The sequence below is a fragment of the Semicossyphus pulcher genome, unplaced genomic scaffold (genome assembly GCF_022749685.1).
Source record: "Semicossyphus pulcher isolate SPU_LCO1_2020_fin unplaced genomic scaffold, fSemPul1.0.p SCAF_15, whole genome shotgun sequence".
In the NCBI taxonomy this organism is placed as follows: Eukaryota; Metazoa; Chordata; class Actinopteri; order Labriformes; family Labridae; genus Semicossyphus; species Semicossyphus pulcher.
In genome coordinates this window covers 21,715,792-21,737,835 of record NW_027211659.1, presented here as the reverse complement: position 1 = coordinate 21,737,835, position 22,044 = coordinate 21,715,792, and the positions used below count along the sequence as shown (strand labels likewise).

Sequence of the window (22,044 nt, the reverse complement as noted above, 5' to 3'; positions counted from 1 at the left end):
AGCGTGTGACTTTTTTTTTTTTTTTAATTGTTCTCTGAAAAGAAAAGGAAAAACATGCTGAATTATTCGTACCTGTTAAGGGGATTTGTGTTCTTTTCTTCCTCTATCTCATTTACTGAAAATGAGACTGGCTGAGAAACACAGATCTATCATATTCATGCCGTCACTGTACTGCTGAAGCTAGGTCAGATATGTGTGTAAACTTTAGTTATATGCCTGTATGAAGTTTGCAGAGATGTTGAGGATGTTTTGAAGGGGTGGTTTTGCTTATTAGCACTTTGACACAATTGCGCTCATTTCCCCTCCCTAGGACTCGCACTGTCAGTGAGCACTGTGTCTGCTGTTTATGATGATGTCACCATCATGGTGAAGTGGCTCTTAGATTTGCCCCGGGGAAACCTCGGCTGCAAGCTGAGTACCGGAGACGGGCATGTTATTCATCTGCACGTTTTAGAGGGGTGAGTAGTAACTTTTGCAAAGGTTGGAATGATTTTTAAAAAATGATAATAATTTAAAGCTGCAATCCACTCAAGTCTCACATGAAGGTTTGTTTACTCGTCCTGGGGAGCAGTACCAGCATGTGAAAACTGTTCGATAATGTCCTTGCGTTGCTGCAGGTGTAACATTAAAAGTTAGAAGACATGGGCATTTAACAGTCAAGGAAGGCTTTAAAAAATACTGTGTTGAATTAAGTTTCATCTCAAAGTCCCCAAACTTCCTGAAGGTGCAAACTCGCAGAGGTCAGAGAGACACATGAATGCGTCTGTGCAGAGTAAAAGATCGAAATGTTCTACGACAGCAGCGTGATTCATCTCAACAACAGGAAGAAAATGACTGTTTTGACTTTAACAGGGTGACTGGTTTGTGTGTGACATTACTTCTCCAGAATCCATTAGGAACATGCTGTGCCCACTGCCTACTTTTTCTGTATGTGCTTTTTTCTACAGGTTGGAGAGCACAGCAGTTTACAAATATACGCATCCAAATACATTTATTGTGTCAGTTGAATGCACCAGCAGTAGAACACGCACCACAGCTCAGAAAATAATTACAATTCAAGAGCCCATCACAGAGTTTGGTCACATCAGGTGCTTTGCTGGGAAACTGTCTTTTCATGCGACCGACTGCAAAGCCCTGGAAGGAGAGCCATTTCAAATTCAAATGGAAGTAAAAGCAGGCAGGTGCCCCGATGACCATAATGCACCATAATGCATCCTGTCCAATTTGATACCACTGCTTAAGAGCATCAGGATTTTGTGTTAGTTTGTCTTTTTTTCTGCAGGTGCAAATGTGACATACAGAATCCACAAAGATAAAATGCTGTTGTCCGGTTTATCCGTGGTCAGAGGAACTGCTTCCCACAACATCACCGTGACTCCAGAAAAGGCGCAGCAGCTCGGGCCCGGCTGCCATCAGCTGACCCTTCAAGCATCTAACATGGTCACGTTTCCTGAAGCGTCTGCGGACCTGCAGGTAAATCAGTATTTATCAAGTAGACACGTCATGTTTTATTCACAAAGCAGTCACAAGCAACATGATTCTGTTGGTGGTGTATGAAATGTAGGATTTAAGAGTTAACATTTTCATCATTTGAAGAAGGAGTTGATTAAAGACTCTCTTAACCGCAAATTAAATTCAACCTTTAATTATAAACTCTCACAACATAATTCATTGCATATCTTAATACCAGAACACATTGGATGCATCACTCTTCCACACCAAATCAACATCCTGTGATATTAACTCTGAGTTTAAAACTTCGATCTCCATCAGACTAATTTGTGTTTTAAATGTATAATCAATCAAACATTCATCAGTTTGCTGTTTCATTTTAAACACGATACACAACCCTATTTTAACTTTTACTAAACTGTTCAGTTACATTTTATATAAAACACAGCGACTCAGCTCTCTGCACCACAGCAGTCACTGTAACACTGCTGTGATGAAAAGTGTGGAGATTGTAAAAAATAAAGAGCATCTTCTTACAAATGAAACTGTCTATAAATCAATACTAAAGTTAGGATAAAATTAAGAAAATATTCTTTCAGTTTTTCTTGATTGCTTTGATGCAGCAGTCAACTCAAACTCCACATTTTCAAAACAGTTAACACACAGGCCGAAACAGTGGCACTCATGGTCGAAATTACTCATTTTGTTTGCAAAAGGCTCTAACCGTGCCAAAACATTTAAAATATGCAACAAAAGCAAATTTTGCCTTCAAACAACACAACTTGCAAACAAGTGTATGAGCTCTTCCAATCAACCATTACACAGTGGACAACAAAATACAAAATACAGCACTCAGTGCGAATCAGGTCACCATTGCTTGTCATTGTAGCCTATTACTGTACGTAGCTGTCATGCCAGTGCCATTTGTTGTCAAATTTGCCTTCTTGCAAAGAATTGGATCCAGAATCAGAAATGCTTTGATGCAAATTTTATTGATTCCATTGATTCTTTTTTTCAAACTGTGGCTGAAAACTGAAACACTGTAAATATTACACAAAATACATGTAAACCAAAATAAAATCTATTAGAGTATAAGAAATTAAGAAAATAAAAATAAAATCTATTACAGTAAAGTATAAAAATCTATTACTGTAGAGTATAAGAAAAATTCTGACAATGGATGCGACAGTGTTTCTGTTTAGAACAGGTTGGACTCTTTGTCCAGCCTCTCTAAGTGAAAGGCCATGATTGATAACGTGATCAATACCAGTTGCCCGAATTTCATCAGAAACCTGAGCCCTTCCAACTATACCTCCACCTCTTCCTCGGACACCTCTTCCTCGGACCCCTCTACCTCTTACTCTCACTCTCATCTGCCTTAGACCTCTTCCATCCATGTTGGCAAAGTACAACACAGACGCTGCACCTTTGAAGGCCTGCAGACTGATTGCTAATTGAAGATTTGTGTGAAGGAGTGTCAAACAGGTGCTTCAGTGAATTCATACTGATGTAGGTAGTTTCTAATAGTTAGGAACAGATGGTTTCTATGTGGTTACCATAGCTAAAACAATGGAGTTTGGACTGCTTGACATCCGTGTTAACTGTTCTGCAAAAGGGTGGGGAAAATGTGTCAATCAAATGAGAAAGGGTTAACACATTTGCAAGAGGTGTCTTGTGCTCTGCTGAGACAGTGATGATGAAAATCGAGTGGATCCCAGTTTCTTTAAGCAGGTCAAAGCAATCAAGAAAAACTGTAATACAGCGTAATATGGTGTCACCATGCTTGCCTCTCTCCCAATCTGGGAACGTGTTGACCTGAAACCATATGATCAATTGCCTAACCAATCTCTCTTAACCTTTTAAATGTTTACCCCACTCCATTCCTAAAATGTTTTTATAATGTGTTTAATAATGACAAAATGATGAAAGGCAGAAATTTGTGTGACAAGAATATTGTCATCTGTAAGTTGCAATGTGTTCCCTGATTTTGTTGCTGCTTTGCTACATTTCTTGACACATTACACACCCCTGACAATAACAGAGTGACTGGTACACGTACATCATTAAGCACATGCCTAGAACAGACAAAACAACTTTACAAAAATACTTAATATTTAGATACTTTTTTGTAGTTTTTTTTTTTTTTTGTTGAAAGGTTTGCTACATTGCACACATGTGTTGTTCAGTGAAACATACTTAAGAAATTAAGTCTTAATAAACCGTTAAGTCTTAATTTATATTCATTAATTAATTATCGGGTATCTAGCTTAGAAACAGATATATTTCCGGTTGCCAGGTTGTGAGCTCTCCTTCTTCATCACACTGCAGCTATTTATATTAGACTTAATACGTTTTGTAACCAACACCATGCCTCTTTATTGTAAAGAACAACTCAATAAAATTATTACAGACCTGTAAACAACCACTGTGGACCTGATATACATGGCAGACGTTGCACGGCCTAAGTAAAGTTATTTACAGACTGCGCTACAGACTTTAGATTTTAGACCAGGTCTATTGCACAATCACTTCCTCCGTCCTCAACATATATAACATTTGCCTGACCACATTTCATTTTAAGATCAACACGCCCATGTGCGCTAAAGTGGGCACGAGATCACTTGCTATCTACACAACGTGGGCACTGGGTGTGAAAATGACAACCGCTTCTGACGGAAAATAGCAATGACACTTGCACTGTGCGCTGTGGCACTTTGCCTCATGTGTACCATAGGGCCCTGTATCTTCAGAGGAGACCTAGCTTGAGCAGCATGATACAGAGAAACAGCTTTAGTGCTCTGTGTGTCTATGCAGGATGCTTTCAGACGCAGTATTGAAGTGCAGGTCATAGACATACTTGCAGTGCTTGTCCCAATATATAATCACTGTAGTTGCATTATGTAAAATAGAAGAAAATGAACTAAAATATGTTTCAGCTGCATAAAGAGCCTGTAGCAGCCTGTAAAAAAGAGAGCCTTTACACTGCCTGAGCAGACAGCTCTATGAAAAATCAAAGTGTTCCTGTCAATCAGTAGCTGCTTTTGAGAAGTTGTCCAGACAAGCCAAATTAAAAGTTGATGTGTTTCTCATTTGTAATTCTCCGTATACTGCAGATGTGTGTGCTGGAGAAAGTAGCCGGGCTCCAGGCCTCTGTGTTGACTGAGCAGCCTGACTGTCAAGACTCTGCAAGTATTACCATTGATGTTTCCCTCGAACGTGGAACTCCTGTGCTGCTCCTCTTCTCTCTGAAAGGAGACCACAGGTCATTCTCTGAGACAAGACAAATGAATACAAGGAAGAAAACTTTTCATATTGTAAATCCAATTGAAGGTATGAATGAAGTATCAAAGATTCAGGCTCACGTCTGAGGCAAAACCCCACAGAAATGGAAGAATTTGAATTCATGTTTTTCTACAGGATCTGTACGAGTCAAACTCAGAGCTTGGAATATTTTCTCCTCTTTGGAAGTGGATGTGGAGATGTTTACTTCCTGTGGCAAGGATTCACTCGTTGAACTAAACGGCCGTAATTTCCTAAGATTTTATGAGAGACCGGTAAACTGCTTTGGCTGATTCTTCTCATCTTACATCTTCTGTAAACTAAATTATCCATAAATTCTGTTGTCAATTTTCATTTTCAGAGAAATGAACACATTCGAGTTGTCAGATCTCCACAAAAAGCGATTGTAACAACATCAGGATCGATGTCCAGCAAAACTCTACAGTTCAAACTCTCAATAAAGGATGAACACAAATTACATACACACGACAGAAGATATGAGTGGGCATGCAGTAAGAATTGTGTTTTTCTACTTTTTAAAATGTTCTTTCTTTAAATTTTTCTACACATTAATTTTGTGAGATTTGTTTTAGTGATGTCTGAGCCTAAGATGAGCTCATGCATGCAAAAGGTTTCTCTAAATCTGCTTTACCTTTATTTTTACCTGTCAAGCTTGCAGTCCAGAGAATGTTCTAGTTGTAAATGTTAAATGTGACTTATACAATACAATGTGCTCCTGGTTAACACTCGTCGTTTGTTGCAAGTAAGCTGGATAGCTGGACATGCCACGGATTGTAGTTTAAGTTTAAAAAGTTTAAACAGAGCTTAGAAATAAGCACACAGAACTAACTAATGAACATAATACCCTGTCTGATCCCGACTGCGTGTCTGGATGCATCTCTTTTAATAATCATGGGACTGTTTCTATGGTTTTAACATCAATCCGTACATCAACATATATTGTACAGTGACCTGTGTGTGTTCTGCGTTTTCAGGCGCACAATGGAGGAAAGAAGTAAAATATGCTGGCCCGAGCCCGGTTTATGTAAGAATAAAGGCTGAAATCAGCCGTGTAAATAGCAACACGCTGACCTGCAGGCACACCTGGCTCTTAAAGGGAATGAGAGCTTACACTCTGATTGGTTTAATTTATGTTATGCCCAAAACACAGATGAATTATCAAGGGAACCTCTTTGCACCTTGCACCTCACTTTGCGCCCAGATTGTGCACCGCTTGACTACCAAAAGTGGGTCGGACACACCCTAAATCTCTTAGTGCCATTCGCTTTAGACCGTGCGCCATGCGCCGTGTAAATAGGGCCCTACGGCTTTGTCAGGGTGTTGGGGTCTAACAAAAAAGGAGGGATGTGAATCTAGCCTTCTCAGATGAAACACTACAGAGCATATTTAGATTACATGGTCTGATTTAAATATCATTAATACTTGAACTTTCATAACTTTCAGGATTAAATGTAAATTTTTTTGTATCATCATGTCATTTTTTGTTGCTGAAGTACAATGACTTTCCCTGTTGATTCACAGCACAGCCCTGTAAATGCCAAGGACAATACAAAGAACGTGTACACATTGTTAAAGGACATTGCATACCAGAGCCATTTAAATATAATAAGTATCATTTTAATGAGATACACACTAAAAATGGCCATGTGAAGGAAATTGCATCGGTATGCATCACCTTTACCCCTCAGGCAGAGGCACCAAGTTGGCTAAGGTACCTGATGTTTTTGAAACTGTTTGAAACTGAACCTGAAATTATTCTTGACACTGAATCGGAGTATCTCATGTGTAACTGTAACTGTTTTCTGACAATAGAAACCTGAATTGACATTCTCTATTTTATTAACCTAAGAGAATCATCGGGGAGAACCGAGGAAAATACAAAGACACCAAAACAGAAAACCCGAACCACTCACTTTAGATCAAAACATTTTTTATTGCAATGTTGAAACACATTAACATAAATACTCAGATTTAGCAGTGAAATAAAATTGTTTTAAAGTCATGGGGTACAGTTTATCTTTAATACATTATCTCACATTCAATTACATAAAGTTTTATCAGGAAACTTTTTAAAATGTCCATTCCAGTTGTTTGTTAATCAACATGTATTCTGTTGTACCACAGCCTCACTTGCACTCAAGGCTGTGACCCCGTAGAGGACAACACTGATGCAAAAATTAAAATGGCTTGTGAAGGAAAAGCACAGTGTCCACAAGTCGTGTGGCACATCGAGGACCCAAGAAAAAAACAGGACTGGCCAGTAAGTCTCAACACTGTTAGTATGGTTACATTAATTGCCATTGACTGAATTAAATTGCTGGGTTATTTATTTACAGAAGGAGACAGAGAGCTGTTACAAACACGCAAAGACAAGGCCACTTATTCAGACGCGCCATAGTGGGACTGAATACACTGTGAGTCATTCCAATCTCAAAAAGGCCGAGAAACATGATCTCACTGTGGTGGTGACTTATGGTACGCATACATTAGTCTCTAAAAACATGTGAAAGCTGTTTTGGGGATTATTTAGCTTTAAGTCAGTTTTGATTTCCAGATTAATTTAAAATTTGTGTCAAGGTTGCTGAAATACAGGAAATAAACGGTCAATGCTAGGAGCAGAGTTTTGTCATGTTTAGCCTTGCTTGACTGAAGGATAAAGTTTAATGTATGCAAGGGATCAACTGACCAAAACAATCGGTGCTACGTCAGAACTACTTTATGATATTTGTCCTTTTTTTGTTGCGTTTGACGAGGTGGTCAAGATTAAGATACCCACCTTTGCAAACTAACTTAATAGCTTTATGTCTTGGAAATACACATTTGATATTGTCCTTTTCTTTTCATTCTAAAGAGGAAGGAGAATATTTTTACAAAAAATACATCATAAAGACAAAATCGTCGGAGGGGGGTGCCTCTCCTTCTTCTTCTTCTCCTTCCTCTTCGTCGACTTCTTCTACTGATTCAAATGCAGACAATGGAAGCAGTGAAGTAAAGACAACTACTTCTGGCCCTGCCATTACAACACCTCGCCCTATTATTCCCCCTGCTAAAACCACGACAGCTGCCGCCTCCGCAAAACCGCCTACCCCTGCTTTGACCACTAAGACCACTACCCTGAAGACGACCACCAACTCCGCCATCACAACTAAAGCTGCTAATCCAGCTACCACCACTAGGACCACTAAGACTGCCACCCCGAAGACGACCACCAACTCCGCCATCACAACTAAAGCTACTAATCCAGCTACCACCACTAGGACCACTAAGACTGCCACCCCGAAGATGACCACCAACTCCGCCATCACAACTAAAGCTACTAATCCAGCTACCACCACGAGGACCACTAAGACTGCCACCCCGAAGACGACCACCAACTCCGCCATCACAACTAAAGCTACTAATCCAGGGACCACCACCTCCAAGTCGACTACCAACTCCGCCATCACAACTAAAGCTACTAATACAGCTATCAGCACCAAGACCACCAAAACAGCTATCACAACAAACAATGCCCCCACTACGGTTGCCTCTATGTCCTCTAACACTCCTACCATGTCGCCAACTACCAACAGCGCTAGCTCAAAAAACCCGGCTAATACTGCAATCACAACTTTGACTACCAACACCGCTACCACTACGCCGATGACAAACTCTGCTATCACAACAAACTCTGCCACCCCGTCTGTTCCCATAACGACCTCTGACACCGCTACCACTGCTATGACCACAATGACCAGTAACACCGCTACCACTGGTGATACATCTTCACCAGTGACCAACAGTTTGCATAGCCTTCAGTGTAGCATATCGCCACGTAGTGGTACAATCCTTGATGCATTCACAATAACTTGTAACACTGAAATACCTTGCGCTAACTGCAGGTACTGCTTTAAAACTCAAGAGGGTAAGTCACCAAACATGATTTAAGCACATGATAATTGTTAGAACATTCTCCAATGAATCTATTAATCTAAGTAATTTTCTTGTTTGAATAATGTCAGGGAAGCATCTGCAATGCACCGAGGACAATGAAGTGAAGTCTATCTTTCTTCCTCTTGGAGACAGCGAATCAAATTACAACGTTGTTATCAAAGCAACTGCAAAAAATGTCAGCTTTGTAGCTAGCACCACTATAAAAACACAGGTATGACTATAACATGACGACAACATAAATGGTGCATTCACATGGATTCAGGCAGACGATAGACGTAAAAAGGAGATAGACAACACCTTCTGAACGGCATGAGAAAAACACTAAACATAATGATGTTATATTTTTAATAATGAATGGAATAAAATTATATCATGTCTAATTATTCAGGTAATTATGTCAGTATCAACTTTAGCTATTTAAAAAATCTTCACGTTCATACCCGTTGGCTATGCCCCCGGGAGCAATTTGGGGTTCAGTGTTGTGCTCAAGGACACTGACATGTAGACGGAACTCCCGATTGAAAGACGACCGACTCTACCACTGAGCCACAGCCGTCCCTCAGTGTGTTGTGGTACAAAAATCATTAGCTTCTTGTTGCCCAGATTGCTGTATATACTTTGTGAGCTCTAAGCTCCTGTGAGGACAAGATTGATTTTATCTTTCTAGTTATTTTCAATTCCTGTAGCCACTGACTGGGGGCTAGGTGTCAGACAAGGTGGTTAACATTGCTTTTTTTCTATAGTTTCCACGGCATTCAGATTCACAAGTTTGAAAGTAAAAAAAAATGGCAGGATGAGATTTTTTTTTTTGTCGAAAAGTACTTCTTACACATGTACTGGACAAGATCAGCAAAGAGATAAGTGGTACCACTTAGTCCACAGAGAGTCCTGAGAGTTCCTCATAGGAGCTTTAACATCTCTTAGCCTCAGCTGAGATGCTGTTTGCAATCTGTCTGCCTGAATCTATGTGAATACAACATAAAAATAGGGGAAATGCATTAATTCTCCTTTGAATGATAAGACACGAGAATGTCCCTTTCTCCTTAGGTGGTTGATTACACAGCCCCTTCGGGCTCTTCAGGAGATGCTCTTTCGGCTACGGTGGAGAATGTTGTGGCACAGCTAAAGAAACAAGGTCTTCTGTCAGGAGAAACTGTGGGACAAATCTTTGATTCTGTATCCAACAAACTGAACAGTCAGTCGGATGAATTGAAGAAAGCTGAGAGGCAGAAGGTAAATGTGCTTTAGGACTGTAGATATAGAGTACTACTAAGATTTATTAGACTATGTCTTGTAAGGACAAATGTCTGTGCATCATAAGAAGAAGGAGATGCAGCGGCTCAGTGGGTAAGACTGACCAAATTGGAGGGAATTTATATCTCTAAGATAATGACAAGAGAGTACTAAAGACAAATGGCTGAATGTTCTACATCATTAAGCTTAAACCAGACCTAACACCACATATGCACAAGGGGGGAGGATTATTATTAGGATTATTATGTGTTTTTGCACTAGTTGGAGGTGTGGGCAGTGTTAGACTAAGATAGGAAAATTAGGCCTTCCATGAACACAAAGTGGTTTATTTACATGCTGGAGATCGTAGCTGGTTAGCTAATGTCAGCCAACTTTGTGCTTCCAGAAGGGCTAAGCTTGTAGTGAGTGCTCATTAAACCATTACTTACATGATTAATCAACCAAACAAGTTACAAATGCATGCATATTTCTGTCCCTTAAAGCTTCGGGAGCAGATGTTGGCCATAATGACCGACACAGTAAAAGAAGCTCCATCAAACAATCCACAAGAGGTTCAGGTGATGGCCAGAGGGCTTACTGCTCTCAGTAAGAACGGCACCGAACTCAGCTCCTCTGCTCAGGTACTGCACAGGGAACCCCACTCAGTAAAGAACGGCACTTTAGAAGAAAGGAAGTTAATTAAATCAAGACATGTTGATATCATTAAGTTTGACTGCTTTATGTTAGTTGGTAGCCTCTGCATGGACCAGGCTCCGAAGGCTCAGCTATATAACTTGAGGCAGGACATAAGTGGAGAGAGGAACAAGTCAGAAAGAACAAAAACTGCTGATATAACACGTTCCAAAAATCTCTCTGTAATTTGATTCTCACCTCCAGGAAGAGGCTTCACAGTTGTTTGCTCATCTCAGCTCATCTCTTCTGCACATGGATATGAGCAAAACTGAAGAAAACAAGGAGGAAATACACACTGCAGCCAGCACCATTGTGGAGGGAGCAGGCAATATCCTGCACTTCTCTATTAATGTGAGTGTTTAACCTTTAGGTCAACGCTGAGTTGACGTACTCAAGGGGATGATTGGATGATTAAATGTTACACGTGCTGATCAGTGTCATTAACCGTTGAAGTGTTATCATCTGCAGAAAAACACATCTGATACCCTTCTTGTTACTCTGGACAATACACTGAGTGCACTGTTAGCATTAAAAGATGCTAATGAGGGGCCAACTATCATCACACAAGCTCATATTAGTGTGTTTGCTAACAGGTAAGTTTATTCCTCAACACACTGTCTAGACTTAAAGTAATAGTTGAGAATTTGGCAAAGTTAGATGAGAATATTGACGTAATTTGTATGTTTGTATGGTAAATATGAAGCTACAGCAGCTGGTTAGCCACACAGTGTTTAAAGACAGGATCAGGCCGAGTTTGGCAAGCTGTTTCCAAACAGTATCTGTCTATATTTAATTCTTTATTCCTAAAAACTGGGGTTAATATGCTTCTTCCACAACTTAAGTATTTATTGCATAAGCCTGGCAAACAGGGACATCTTTAGAAGTAACCTGTTAGTTGGTGCTTCAGATGTGTTGCTCGGCAGTTTTTTGTCACCTCTTGACATACAGGCTCAACTCAACTTTTTTTATATAGCACCTTACACGGGCAAGACCATTCAACTCCTTGAAGACAAACAGGAGGATTTTAAACTAAATTCTGTAAGTCACAGGCAGCCAGTGAAGGGAGGCAAGGACAGGAGTGATGTGCTCTCTCTTCTTTCTTCTAGTTAGAACTCTGGCTGGTACATTCTGTACTAGCTGGAGGCGGGACAAACTGGACTGAGGGAAACCAAAATAAAGAGAGTTACAGTAATCGAAACGGGAGGATATGAAGGCATGAATAACTTTCTCCAGGTCGGAAGTACAGAGAAAAGATCGAGCTGCAATGAAACTAAATTTTATTATCAGGCTGGCTGTTTTCCCCTGTTTCCTGTCTTTATGCTAATGTATGCCAACAACAGGTGTGCAGTGTTGATTTTCTCATCTTCTTCCTGGACAGAAATTTAATTCTGATTATATTTCTTTGTACTAGCATTTTTTTTAAATTTGAGAATTGTGCAGTGCTTCTGTTTAAATGTGGCTACCAGTTTATTCGCAAAACAGTTACTAAAGTGTCTTTAATTTTGTGTCTGTGTAGCCTCTTGTCATATTTTAGTACTTTCTCGAAGTCAGTCATAGTTAATCAATCTGCTTTTTAATCCTCTTAATCTAGTTTGAATAACTCCATGATATCACAAACAACAGCCTAAAGCAGGGGTTTAAAGCAGTATGGGAAAGTAAACCCCCACCACCACCACCACCACACACACACACACACACACACACACACATAACTGTTTATCTACTTATTTTGGTGTTGGATCACATGGCTGTATTCTCCACTGCGTGCGTAGGCTAATTGACACTGTTTTAATATCTGTGGGCAGGATTGTCAGTGCCACAGGTTTACATCCGCGGTTTATAATACATTTACCTCTTAGTTCCATGTGTGTGAGCGTGTGTCTGTTTCTGCGTGTTAGAGAGAGCACGCATCAGAATGAACGCGCATGACGGAGAGCTTGGCGTTGGTCTCGGGCCCGTGCGGGCCTCGCTTTTTGTTGGTCTACGGCCCAGTCGCTTTCTGCGTCCTCCAAATCATTGCGCGCGTTTGCCTGACCACACCTCATTTAAGACCAAAAAATGGCAACTGCGTCGGGTGGAAAAGCAATGACTGCACTGTAGAAAGGAATACACGCATGCCTTGATGGTACTTGCTTTTGTCACTGTCAGTGTGGAAAACCGATATGTGTCTTCTCTCTCTATCTGAAGTTACAAACATTTTTTATCCATTTTGCCCCACACATCACAGAAGGTAGCTAACCAGATTTTTACAGTTCCTCTGGCACCCCCCAGGGGAGGCGTGGCTCACACTTTGAAAACCGCTGCCCTAAAGCAATGGGACACATTCAAACTGTATGGTTATACTTCTGGCCTTCACAACTAAAATTGAATGTCCTCTATGCTCAAATCATTTACAGACAAGATGTGTATCTATTAATTAGAGCAGACCAGCAGTCCTAGTGTCGAACACTACAGCTGACCAAATGCTTAAATGCATAAAGCATATGTGATTAATAACTAAGTTACTGATAAGAGTTATCTTTCCTCTCAGGGTGACACCGTCAAGTTTGCACACAGAGACCATGAATATTCCCAACTGTTCCTGCACCTCATTTTCCCTCCCGGTTCTACCCTCTGATATATTTCCCTCAGATGAACCAGTGGACGTACGGGTAGGTCATTGCGAGTACGAATGTGTATTTGTGTGCTGTAGCTAGTTCTGCATCAGCATAACCATTATCGCCAAAAACTCAAGACTTAAGAGCAAGCAGGCCTTTGTACTACATTAAAGTATGAGAAATATAGTCTTTGCTACCCTGCACATGTCAGCTACATTAATCTCATGTTTTTGTATGAGTCACACGCAGCATCCATTTTTCAAGCCCTTTGTTCAGTCTATGATTTGAAAACATCAGATTTCCTCACAGTCAGAAGAAGTAAACGTGTTTCAGAGTCAAAAAAAGGCTGCAGCATGCTGTTTTAATGTCCTGGGAATCCACAGGGCACAATTGTTGAGTTTGAAAGTACTCATCCATTCACTCAGCATCTCTCCTGTGTGGCGGCTGTGATCCCAGTCAGCAAAGGAGTAAATTACACTGGACGACAGCAGGAGAGGCTTAGCCAATTTTCCTTACTATTCAGCAAAGGAGCTTAGAAAGTCAGAGCTGCAAAACACAGTTAGCTTTGTGATTTGGTCATTGAGAGTGTCTTTGTAACGTGTACAGCCTGCCTGCCTTTACTCTGCATCACTTTGTATACAGTGCCACAGCTCAAAACAAAATGCACTGTTTCAAGTAAAAAAGGTACAAATAGACTCAGGGTTCCTCTCGCTTTATGACTCAGCCATTTGATTAGTTTGTCTGAGGATATTGTGCATGTATTTTCCAGTGTCTGATTTGCTAATGAGGTTTACCTCCCTTTTGCTCTTTTTGCAGATGCTGAGTTTAGATAAAAACCCATTTTCCTGGAATGAGAAGGGGAACATCAGTGGGTTGATAGGTTCTCTATCCCTCACAACAATAGATGGCTCCAAAATCCCCGTGGAGGACTTGAGTGACAATGTTGAGGTCAGGGCACCTTCTGAGAAAATGCTGCGCTCTCCTGTTGAGAGGATGTTCACTGTGGGGAAACATTTGTTCAGGAGAAGCAGTTATAAGCTAAGGGAGCTTGTACTAGACAGAGCACTGTATTAAATGACAAAAAATGAATTGCGTGAATACTTCAGTTTCTGTATGTTGAAATAAGCCCCTTAACTGTTTTTCATGTTAAACGTTTATAAAGGTGAAACTAATTTGTTAAAGGTGTCATTAATGTTAGAGGAACATGAAATGCAGCTTGCACTGGTAATAGTACATGTGCTCAACCTGCTGTTTCTAATTGGAGTAGAGTCACGTTGTAGAATGATGATTGAACACAAAAACTGCTCTTGTGCATATCAAAAAGGCTAGAATTAAAAGGTCTGTACAAATAATTCGATGATTGAAAGATCTTTGATTATTTAATTACCACCTAATTCATGTCGAAGTCCCTGGTTCCATGGAAACAACAGTTTCCTTCATGCAAGAAGAAGCATCACATTTTACTTAATAAGAGGTGACTTGAGACTACAGCTGGAGGGGTTTGAAGGAAATACTTTGTGTCCTCCGCTGTCCTCCATTCATAAGAAAATAGCTGAGGTGTTTCTTGATCGGAGCCTTTGAGTCACTGAAACACACAAGACTCTCACAAGATTTAGCCCAAAAGAAAATTATTAATACACGACAGACAAGAAGTAAACAGTTTGTTCATGTTAACCTCAAACATTTATACCCCACAATGAATTAGGAAAAAAAATCCTTTAATATAATATAATTATTATAACAAAATGACTCATTATTAAATACAACTACACCACTTTTTTTGGCTTCAACTTTTTATTCTGGATTTGATTTGTAGATGAGAAAATAATGAAAAGAAAACTCTTTAGGGGAACACCAAATCATTTTTAAGAGTCTAAACTGCAATTAAATGATTAATTTGAATAATCAAACCCCTTCAACAATTTATATCTCACTGGCTGTTATAACTTGTAGGATTATGAGGAAAAAGTTAAAGCTCCTGTGAGGAACAGATTGAAATTAATTCGGATGACTCTATATGAGCTACAAAAGCAAACCAGACCATCAGCAATGAGATTGGTTATTTTTATATGGTTATTTTTAATGCCTGAAACCGCTGGTGGGGGGTAGGTGTCAGACGCAGCGATTAACTTTATTCTGCCTTTCCAGGGCAAATATTTAAAGTGAGTGATACATACAACTGTTAAAGAAAGCAGGATGAGACTTTTTGCTAATAACCACCACTTAGGCTTGTACAGGACAAAATCAGCAAATAGATAAGAGGTACAGCTTTGTCCACAGGGGGCACCAAAATCAACACAAGTAAGTTCCTCACAGGAGCTTTAACAATTATTATTTAACTATTATTTTATTAGTACATAATTGGAAATGAGGTTAAAAAATGTTTTTATACTCCCTTCTCTAGAATGTTTTACTGTATTTCAAACTATTGATGGCAAGGAGAATTGCTTTACATTAATACAAATGTAATAATTTGATTAATTTTCAGTAATTTTCCCACAGATTTTTTTGCCCAGGCCGGTCGGAGAGCAGGTGAACACGTCTGTTCTGGATCTTGGGAACTACAGCACAACGGTCATAGATGTTCCTTCAGCTGACACCACGCTGGTGTTAAAGGTCCAGTGATACCCCTTTTCCCACCAAAATTACAAGTTGACGCAGGTTTTTCAGACCCGGGAAGACCCGCTAATAAATGCAGATTGTCTCTTCTCCCATTGCCAGTGAAGTATACTCCTTTCGGTCTGTTTTCTGCTGCGTCATCGTCTGACGTCACAGTGGCATTTTATTGTGGCCAGTCTAAGGCACACCTTTGCATTAATCACGCTGTCTAATCAGCTACTTGATATGCCACACCTGTGAGGTGGATGGATTATCTCAGCAAAGGAGAAGTGCTCACTAACACAGATTTAGACAAATTTGTGAACAATATTTGAGAGAAATAGGCCTTTTGTGTTCATAGAAAAAGTCTTAGATCTTTGAGTTCAGCTCATGAAAAATGGGAGCAAAAACAAAAGTGTTGCGTTTATATTTTTATTCAGTGTATATTTAGAAGATTAGTGCGAATATAACTAGAATATAAAATGTATTCAGCTGTTTAAACTATGATTGTTGTCTTTTTTTGATGTACCAAGTTGTGTAACAAAAGTTTTGTTGCATCTCTTGTGTGTCAATATACCCTTTAAAGATGGTGCCTTCAAAGGATCCTTTACCCTTCAAAGTGTTCCTTGGTTATATGGACTACCCCACTGATACAAATCATGTAGCCATGACAGAGATGCCCCACCAAGGAACAACAAAAGGTAACAAAATCACGTAGTAGTAAATGGAGAATATTTTTAACTCTAATGCCTTTTAAATTGGATTTTTGGAACATTAATAAGATTGTGTTTGTGTCTCATACAGAAGAGAGATACACCTGGCTACTTGACCCGGATACTTTAAAAGGAAACACCGGAGTGCACTATCTTGTAGTGAGGCCCATAGTCGGTCCAGGTATAAAATCCATCAATGCCACTTTATCAATCACCTCCATCACTAGTGAATGTAAATTTTGGGATGAATCTAAATTGGACTGGAGCAATTATGGATGCAAGGTAGGTACAGTAATGAAGTCAGCCTGTCACGTGTTGCCTAAACTTTACTGACAGTACATCTTGTCTTTAAAGGTTGGTGTTCAGACCACACATTTAGTCACCCAGTGCCTCTGCAACCACCTCTCCTTCTTTGGGAGCTCCTTCTTCGTCACTCCCAACCTTGTTGACCCGTCACGCACTGCTGAGCTGTTTGCCACTTTTGCAGAGAATCCCGTAGTAGTCTGCTTCATAGGAGCGCTCTTTGTGGTCTATTTCTTAGCTGTTATATGGGCAAGACGAAAAGACATTCAGGACACGGCGAAGGTATTGTATACCTCCTGCACTTCAGTGTAATCAGAAATTAATTTTACCCATGTTATAATCAGTGCCTTGTGTTGGCAGGTAAAGGTGACTGTGCTGGAGGACAACGACCCATTGGATGAGTACCGTTACCTGTTGAGTGTCTGCACTGGGCATCGGAGAGGAGCCTCCACTTCCTCTCAGGTAAATGAACTCACATGAACACAAATCTAAAGTAAATCAGCAGATCAAATCAACAATCAAATTAAAAAACACAGGGGGGAATTCACTTAGAATGAATTTCAGCAGCTGATAGTTCCATAAACTGCGCATCATTTGCCTCCAAGGTCGGATTCACAAAGCAAACTGCACTGATGATATTCAAGTGCAAACACGCCCATAGTTTTGTAGATCCGAACACTTTGCTCTTGTTTTGCGTCTGATGGTGAAGAGGAGCTGTGTGCACCTCTACTCTGCTCCACACTGACGGATCTTAACTCCATGCACAGATCTATGATGAGCAGGGAGAGGAGGGGGCAGCTCAGTTTATTGTAAAGTCCAGGCTCGACAGGTTTTTAGTAGTTTAACTCTCTGTAAAGCAGCTTCATGTTTTTTTAAAGGAGGGCACAACAGCTTGCCAAAATAATAATCCCCGTCATTTGTAACAGCCCCAGACCGTCTGCCCGCGTCTGTGCCTGTGTGCTGGGGTTGAACCTTCCCAGTCCCAGACTGATAGGTCTCCCGATTATAATAATAATGACAATTATGGGAAGGTGGAATTGCCGTCATGATCAATGTTAACTCAGAGCGTGACAGCCCTTATAATACTGCCCCTCAGTTACCACCAGCTCTCTGTAGGCTGTAACATTTTCACTCTAACTGCACAGTACTGTTAGCGCTGGCTTTTGTGAACTAGCTGCTTTTTACCACATTTGCATAGAAAGGAGCCAAATTTGCCCCGAATGTTTCCATAATGATTCATTTAAATACACAGAGACACTGTTTGCTCTGCACTTTTTGATGCATTCAACCCTCTGCATGTGCTTTGAGAATGAGGCAGGAGTGTTTTGTATCATTTGTTTAGCGGGTGCAAAAGCTGTGCAAACCTTAAGTGAATTCTCCCCATAATTAGAAGGTCAGGGTGCTGGATGGGGCTGCAATCTGCCCAATATACATGTGTTCATTGACTTGTCTTGTCTGAAATAATAGCTCAAATGTTGTTGACTAAATGTTGAGAAAATCTAGGTTAATCGTTTTTGGCATTTTTACAATTTCCGTGCAATTACTGATGGACCTATTGAAGTCCATCACACGCTTTCCCTTTAATTATCCAGATGACATTTTGCGACTGAAAAAGTCATTATAATTCAGCAATTCTGCCATTTCTAATTTAAATGCACTAAATAGCCAAATGTGTCTGTTACAATATTCAAGTCTTCTTTTTGTTTATAGGTCAGTTGAGGTCTTATGAACTGCTTTGCTCACACCCCAACCCTCAATTATCCTGTATACATGTGTGGTTGGGACTTTAACTCACTGAGTACTGAACTGTTTTAGGTGGCAATAACTCTCATGGGTGCAGAGGGTAACAGCGAACCGTACCACCTGACGGATCCAAAGAAATGTGTGTTTGAGAGAGGTGCTGTGGACATGTTTCTTCTAACTACACCCTTCTCACTGGGAGACCTGCAGGGCATCAGACTGTGGCACAACAACTCAGGGAGCCATCCTGATTGGTAGGCGAATACAGAAGAGAATGTCAGAGCCAATCAATAACACATCCTGAAACTCTATGCACTGTCTATCAGGTTAGAAACTACATAGATTACAGATAGATACAGTAAGTCATGGCATTTCTTCTAATGAAGTTGTTCTGACCTAGAACACAGTGAACATTGAACGTGATGTGAGCACAGTGTGTCTTGGCTTATGATTACCCCGACCTTAAAGATGATTACTTGCTGCTCTTTTCAGACGAATATGTGATATAATAGAAAATGATTCAGTTGTGATTATAGTGTTCGTACAGGGTAACAAAAGACTATGTCCTTATTAAGGTTCGTTCAGCAAATAAATACAGGTCTTTTGTAAATTATTAGTTGCACAATCTTTACAGTTTACCTTATTTTGTCAGGTATGTATGCAATGTCATGGTGCAGGACTTACAGACGGAGCAGAAATGGCATTTTCTATGCAACTCCTGGCTGGCCATAGACATGGGTGATTGTTCCCTGGATAAAGTTTTCCCTGTTTCAACAGAGATGGAATTGAAAAGGTTCAGGTAAGGTAAAAACAGTGAGGCAACCTAGTGGCAAAATTATATACACAAGCACAGTGCTGGAGTGAAAAGGCAGAGCGTGAACCTGTGTCTCTTGATTTGAATTTGAATGATGAAAGCACAGATCAAATGCAAATGAAACGCAATAGCTGGTTTGGATTTTTACCTTGTTTACTGCGAGCGCAGTTTTTGAAATACGTGACATATGAAAACCAGCAGGCAGGATGTGGATTTCAATCGGGCTCCCAATTTCATGCACATGAGGCAAGAATCATCAGAAAAATCTCCAAACACATTCATGACAGCAGAGATGAGAATCAAATGGAGACAGATCAAAGTTAGGTCAGAACAAGCAACTCTTACCCAGGTTGCCTCTAAAAAAAGATCAAAAGGTAAACATGGTTTTATTTCACAGTGTTAGCCCTTGTTTCTCTTATTTTCTAGTAATTTGTTCTTCATGAAGACAACAAAGGACTTCAGTGACGGACACCTCTGGTACTCTGTGATCAGTCGACCACCAAGCAGCACCTTCACCTGTGTTCAGAGAGTTTCCTGCTGTTTCTCCCTGCTGCTCTGTACCATGCTGACCAGCGTCATGTTTTATGGCATCCCAACAGATCCCTCTGAGCAGACCATGGACCTGGGTACAAAACAGCTCCAATACAGTTTAATTGAGGAGAACAAAAATCTGTTATTGATCTTAAGTTGTCTCTGTTATATGTATGTGTAGTTGTGTTTAGCTTTGTGTGATTGTATCACAACAGCATTTCGGTTTTGTGGTGAAGGAAATTGTTAAGGCATTAGGCTGCAAAAAATATTGTGTAGCTCTTTTTATTATATATGTATATATGTCAGCTAGAATACAATGTGCCCAGTATGCTCGGTATTCCTCTTCTTATATTCCAGCATCAAAAGGCGTGCCACAGGGTTCCATATTTGGAACACTGCTCTTCACCATGTATGTTAATAACTTTCTGACAATTTATCAGATGCTGCACTCTGCCTCTATGCAGATGATACAGTTGTCTATTGTTCATAGTATTCAGTAGAATCATCAGTCGAACTCCTACTGTCTAAATTTGATGATGTTCAGTCCAATTTAAATCCACTTGAATTGGAATAAAATGCAGACAAATTCAAACTAACGCTATTTTTAAATGGCAAAGATGTAACATCAAATCTTCCCAAGATCTCAGCTGACCAATGGGGTTAAAATTGAAATAGACCGGTATTAGATATTAGGTTTTAGTTTTTAGGGATTGTTTGTTAAGTTCATTCAGATCACACACGGAAAACCTTGTTTCCATGCTTAAACTTAAATTAAGTAAATACTTAATATCTGCGACTTTTTTTTCTTTATTGGACTATGGCGATTTGCTGTTAATGAATGCACCTGCCCAGTGCTGTAATAAGGTGGACACTGTATTACATTGTGTTTTACGTTTTATAACTGGCAGTGGCATCTCTTTCACATTTCTACTCTTTACACCACTGTTCAATTGCTCCTCAGTAAGCCTGCAGACTTTCACATTGGCTGATTCTTATATATACAGTAAATGCTTGCATGTATAAGAAACAAAATCAGGTGACCTGCGCTCTCACAAGGTGTTGGTTTCTGATGGCTTGAAAGCCTTTAAATATTCTACCCCCTCTCCCCAAAATAATGTACAAAGGACCTGAAACTGTCAGAGATTATTACAATGGGAGAATTGAAATCAATACATTTCAAATTCTTTTGTGCACATCCTGTTCAACCTGCTTGTGTTCTCTCATGCGCTCTCTTTTTCAGGTCAATTTGAGTTTACCTGGCAGCAGTTCATGATTGGAGTGCAGAGTTCCCTTATAATGTTCCCAGTCAATATCCTTATTGTTACTATCTTCAGAATCACCCATCCCCGGAAAACATCTTGTTGCAAGCGTAAAGCGGTGAAACCAGTTGAACAGCTTTCTTTCTCACAGGATGCCAATACCAACATGAATGTCACGTTAGACACTGTAATCAAGGTAAGTACTTCATGTCTTCCATGTGCTATGTAGCTATTTAAAATACATTTGACACAACTATGACACTCCATGTACATGTTCAAAATACTTAAATTATAATGTCAAACTCAGGTATGTTATTCTAGTTTCATATCTTGCATATTGTATGTTATTTTATGTAAAAAAAAAAAACACTTGCTTTTTCTTTTTCTTTCAGGATATCACAAGAATTGCCCTTTCACTGTCTAAGACCGCTAAAAGCAACATACCTTGCAAAGAGTCTGAGTTTGGGCCCGGAGAAGTTGATATAAATGCAGTCCTTTCTGTGGTGGACGACTTCATCAAACAGAACAACAAAACCAGTGACATCCCCCAGTCCAAAACTCAGAGCTCTCACAATCTCATTCAGCCTCAGCAAACAGGTGTGTACGTGCTCTGGAGAGAAACACTGACATTTCATAGAATTGTGTGTTCATGCGATTAAGTGCTCCTATGGGGTGAAGTGGATGTAATAGCGAGCTGAAGCCTTGTGACCTTTTCAAGTAAACTACTGCTGATCATCCTTCATAGATGTATTTGGATAGTCCTAGCATGGTTCAGCTTCATGCTGAGGGTTTCTGTCCACACTTCATGGTAAAAATTCACTTGCTTTCTATTCAGTCGACTGTTTTAGAAATTTTAGAACATATTTAGAAAGAGTGTT

At 40.0% G+C, this 22,044-nt stretch overlaps 1 protein-coding gene across 1 annotated transcript in view; it reads left to right on the top strand.

Moving 5' to 3' along the window:
• Positions 1-22,044, top strand: part of LOC138592660 (polycystin-1-like protein 2) — a 39,333-nt gene that overhangs the window by 5,640 nt on the left and 11,649 nt on the right. The window contains exons 5-27 of the mRNA XM_069663502.1: positions 311-415; positions 1,283-1,473; positions 4,566-4,714; positions 6,877-7,012; positions 7,089-7,227; positions 7,604-8,506; positions 8,754-8,896; positions 9,733-9,918; positions 10,422-10,559; positions 10,816-10,962; positions 11,080-11,204; positions 13,142-13,262; positions 14,025-14,156; positions 15,711-15,824; positions 16,393-16,507; positions 16,611-16,801; positions 16,874-17,104; positions 17,183-17,284; positions 18,638-18,816; positions 19,215-19,361; positions 19,803-20,002; positions 21,148-21,362; positions 21,559-21,763. Coding sequence (XP_069519603.1) covers positions 311-415; positions 1,283-1,473; positions 4,566-4,714; positions 6,877-7,012; positions 7,089-7,227; positions 7,604-8,506; positions 8,754-8,896; positions 9,733-9,918; positions 10,422-10,559; positions 10,816-10,962; positions 11,080-11,204; positions 13,142-13,262; positions 14,025-14,156; positions 15,711-15,824; positions 16,393-16,507; positions 16,611-16,801; positions 16,874-17,104; positions 17,183-17,284; positions 18,638-18,816; positions 19,215-19,361; positions 19,803-20,002; positions 21,148-21,362; positions 21,559-21,763 — 4,314 coding nt within the window. The remainder of the gene's footprint in view (positions 1-310; positions 416-1,282; positions 1,474-4,565; positions 4,715-6,876; positions 7,013-7,088; positions 7,228-7,603; positions 8,507-8,753; positions 8,897-9,732; positions 9,919-10,421; positions 10,560-10,815; positions 10,963-11,079; positions 11,205-13,141; positions 13,263-14,024; positions 14,157-15,710; positions 15,825-16,392; positions 16,508-16,610; positions 16,802-16,873; positions 17,105-17,182; positions 17,285-18,637; positions 18,817-19,214; positions 19,362-19,802; positions 20,003-21,147; positions 21,363-21,558; positions 21,764-22,044) is intronic.